We start from the raw sequence: 4,015 nt of genomic DNA, 5'->3' as shown, positions 1-4,015 counted from the left end.
AACAGAAACATTCATCTATATAATAATAATTGAACAGAAACATTCATGTATAAAATAATAATTGAACAGAAACATTCATCTATAAAATAATAATTGAACAGAAACATTCATCTATAAAATAATAATTTAACAGAAACATTCAAATATAAAATAATAATTTAACAGAAACATTCATGTATAAAATAATAATTGAACAGAAACATTCATCTATAAAATAATAATTGAACAGAAACATTCATGTATAAAATAATAATTGAACATTATTTATCTGAGGAGCAGCTTTGAGTTTAACTCCATCACTGAACTCTCATCTTGAACAAGCATGAAGGCGACAGTGGAAAGAAAAACTCCCTCATGAGGAAGAAACCTTTAGCAGAACCAGGATCAGGACTAGAGGACCATCTGCTTCGACCGGCTGGGTTTGGTAAGAATAGATACACAATGGCAGGTCAAGAATCACATGTTAAGATAGAAATAGTATCAAATGAAAACTATTTAATTTTAACAATTCATTTAAGGAAATGAGGTCAGTTTGTCCTCTAGTAGTCTAAGTCTATAGCAGCATAACAAGCCGACCCTAACTATAGGATTTATCAAGAAGGAAAGTCTTAATCCCAGTCTTAAACTGGACAATGTGTCAGCCTCATGGACAGAAACTGGAAGTTGGTTCCACAAGAGAGGAGCCTGATAGAACCTCCTTCTTCCACCTGCGTAATATCACTAACATTAGAAACATCTGATCTAAAGATGATGCAGAAAAACTGGTCCATGCATTTGTCACGTCTAGACTGGACTATTGCAATGGTTTATTATCTGGGTGTCCAAATATTCTTTAAAACGTCTTCAGTTGATCCAAAATGCTGCTGCCAGAGTCTTAACTGGAGTTGCTGGGAGAGATCTTTCAGTTATCAGACAGGAGTTCTTAAACATTATGATAGATGACATGGTTCATAAGGCACATTTCTTTTAACTTTACGTAAACTGATAAATCTGAGCTGCACTAAACAACAGTAACAATAAAAGTTGAACTGGAGGAAAAGTAGCTAATAATGGTTGAACCTTCCCGCTGCCCTTGGGTCAAAACGACCCACCGAGGCCTACTGGGTCAAGTCTGGGTTTTCAGCCTGGTCTTTGTCCGTGATGTCCAAACGCTCCGGACATGAAAAGTGTAAAAGGAATTGGAGGATTGAGTCGTTTAATGTGAGGAAATGTTTTGCTGTGACTTGTTTTCAGGTGGCACTTCGCCAGTGACGGCGCAGACATCGGTTTTGGGGTGTTTCTAAAGGCCAAAAAGGGCGAGTGGAAGAAGGCTTCAGAGATGCAGGAAGTGGTTCCCAGTGAGAGGTACAACGCTCACCTGGTACCTGAGGATGGCTCGCTGACCTGCGAGCGCCCGGGAGTCTGTGAGTCAACTTCTTTCAGTTCTTTATCTAAACTTTATTACAGCACAAAGTCATCCCAAGAGATAAATCTCCCACTTTCTGTTCAACGCAGACGTGTTGAGGTTCGACAACACCTACAGCATTTTCCAGGCCAAACGGGTCAGTTATTCTGTGGAGGTCCTGCTCCCAGACCACCTGCAGTCCTCTCAGACCAACCGTCTGCAAGTCAGGGGCAGCAGCTAGTCCCGACAACGATCAGACGTTTCATCATGAAGTCACGCTGTGGACAGAACCTGCTGCCCAGAAACGTTCAGCTCTTCCATCTAAATATTAAATGACTCGTGGTTTGTCTGATCCAACTCAGGTCTGTTCAAGAAGCACTAAGCATGAAGAAGACCCGCAGAACAAACGTGGAGGTTCTGTTCATGTTTCACGGGTACGACGGAGGGTTAGGCTCCTCAAAAAAAAACAACTAGATTTTATTTTCACGTTAAAGTTCAAATGTCAAGAATAAAATATTTACAGGAAAAAAGACAAAGTTGTCGTTTAAGACAAATGTGGAGGAAGTGAACCCTGCCGAGCTTCTGAAGCCGTGTGTTTGTTCCATTTGTCATATCTGACGGTTCTGGTTCTGCACTTTAACTACGTGCAGTATTTGATCTGGACCGGCCCCAGGAGCAGGTTATCACTGCAGGACTCAGAATTTGCTTCGATCCTTCACAATTTCTTTGGACTTCAGCACCATCGTCCCAGACATTCTGCTCTCTAAGAAGGACATGGTGGGGCTCCCCCCTCTCACAAATGCCTGGATAGTGCACTTTAACTCTCCAGCCCCAAGACTGTGAGACACCTCACCTCCACCTGCACTCCTGAGTGTGACCTCAGCCGAAGTGAGGAGGACCTTCAGGAGGATTAATCCTCACAAAGCAACCGGCCCAGACAACATCCAGGGAAGGTGCTGAACGACTGTGCCGATCAGCTCTGTGAGGTGCTGGCTAACATCTTTAACACCTCACTTACCCTGGAGACAGTTCCCACCTGCCTGAAGACCACCACCATCATCCCAGTCCCAAAGAGCTCTACAGTGACTGGTCTGAATGACTACCGGCCAGTGGCCCTCAGCATGATAGTTGCTAAATGCTTCGAAAGACTGGTCATGACCCACATCAGAACAACCATCAACGAGGATCCTCACCAGTACACATACTGCAAGAACCCATCAACAGAGGACACCATCTCCTCTGTGGTCCACACTGCTCTCACCCACCTGGAGCAGAAGGACTCCTAGGTCCACATGCTCTTTGTGGACTTCACATCTGTCTTCAACACCATGATCCTCCCCCACCTCCTCACCCAACGGACAGGAGCTACTGCTGCTGCCCTCCTCTTCATCTTCTCTCAGATTTACCCCTCTCCTCCTCATCATCACCTGCTGGTCCTCAGCAGCATGCCGGGCTGGCGGAGGAACCTCACTTTTTGCCTGAAACCAATGCACAAGGAAGACAAATTCAGGAGCTGCTACAGCAGCAACACAGTAAAACGGCCCCGAACAGAGCTCCCTCAGCAGAGGACATGGAAGATATCAAGAAATCCCTAGACTTTCTGGGTGAGGAAGTCCCAACCAACAGCTTACTCCAAAGTGGAACAAACCAGTTCTGCTTGGTTTGTTCCACTTTGGAGTAAGCTGTTGGGAGAAGAATCAGTTTTGTTGTGCGTTTCCTTGACTGATGAAGCCTTCTGGATTGAAGGCGAAACGTTTCAGCACAAAATAAGAAACTGTCCTGATGAGCTGACTGAAAAATGTTGGACTGTATACCTGGATTATTGAGCGTGGACTTTGTTGATAAAAGGATGACCTTTCGACTTAGAGCAATATACTCGAATGAACAACATAACTGCGACCGAGCTGCAAATAAAAGCACAGTCAGATGAACAGGATGTGTCAGGAGGAGAAGGAGAGGATCGAAGCGAGCAGACCAAACTCTGTAGAGCAGCAGGTGACAACTTTTCTCCACTCCAGGAGAACAGAGGTAAACAACAAAAACATGGAAAACCAGCTGTAATGATGATCCTCCAAACCCTGATGGACAAACTAGTCACACCAGGACTAAGGCCCTCCATTTGCAACTGGGTCCTAGACTTCTTAACAAACAGACCACAGTCAGTGAGTATCCACAACTTCTCCTCCTCCACCATAACCGTCAGCACTGGCTCTCCTCAGGGATGTGTGCTGAGCCCCCTCCTGTTTACTGTGCTCACATACAGTATGATTGTGCAGCTACCCATCCAGAATGTCAGATTGTAAAGTTTGCAGATGATACAGTGGTGGTGGGATGCATCACAAACAATGATGAGTCCAGCTACAAGTACTTGGGTGTGCACCTGAACAACAACCACAGCTGGAGCAACAACACCACCAGCCTGATGAAGAAAGATCATCAGAGACTCTACTTCCTCAGACGGCTGAGACGAGCTGGTCTGGAAGCTCAGTCCTCACCTCCTTCTACAGGTGTGCAGTGGAGAGCATCCTGTGCTCCAGCATCAACGTGTGGCATGGAGGCTGCACAGCTGCAGAAAGAAAAGCTTTGCAGAGAGTGGTGAAGGCTGCACAGAAGATGTTGGAGTCAGTCTCC

At 45.1% G+C, this 4,015-nt stretch overlaps 1 protein-coding gene across 1 annotated transcript in view; it reads left to right on the top strand.

Annotated features, from left to right (window-relative positions):
• Positions 1-1,913, top strand: part of LOC119413100 (SEC14-like protein 2) — a 36,381-nt gene extending 34,468 nt beyond the window's left edge. Inside the window, exons 11-12 of the mRNA XM_037680111.1 lie at positions 1,234-1,403; positions 1,495-1,913. Coding sequence (XP_037536039.1) covers positions 1,234-1,403; positions 1,495-1,625 — 301 coding nt within the window. The 3' untranslated portion in view covers positions 1,626-1,913. The remainder of the gene's footprint in view (positions 1-1,233; positions 1,404-1,494) is intronic.
• Positions 1,914-4,015: the final 2,102 nt, after the last annotated feature.

This window comes from Nematolebias whitei, chromosome 8 (assembly GCF_014905685.2).
Source record: "Nematolebias whitei isolate Nwh7 chromosome 8, NemWhi1, whole genome shotgun sequence".
NCBI lineage: Eukaryota > Metazoa > Chordata > Actinopteri > Cyprinodontiformes > Rivulidae > Nematolebias > Nematolebias whitei.
The sequence above is the reverse complement of the archived record's forward strand: the minus strand, read 5'-3'. Positions and strand labels throughout refer to the sequence as shown.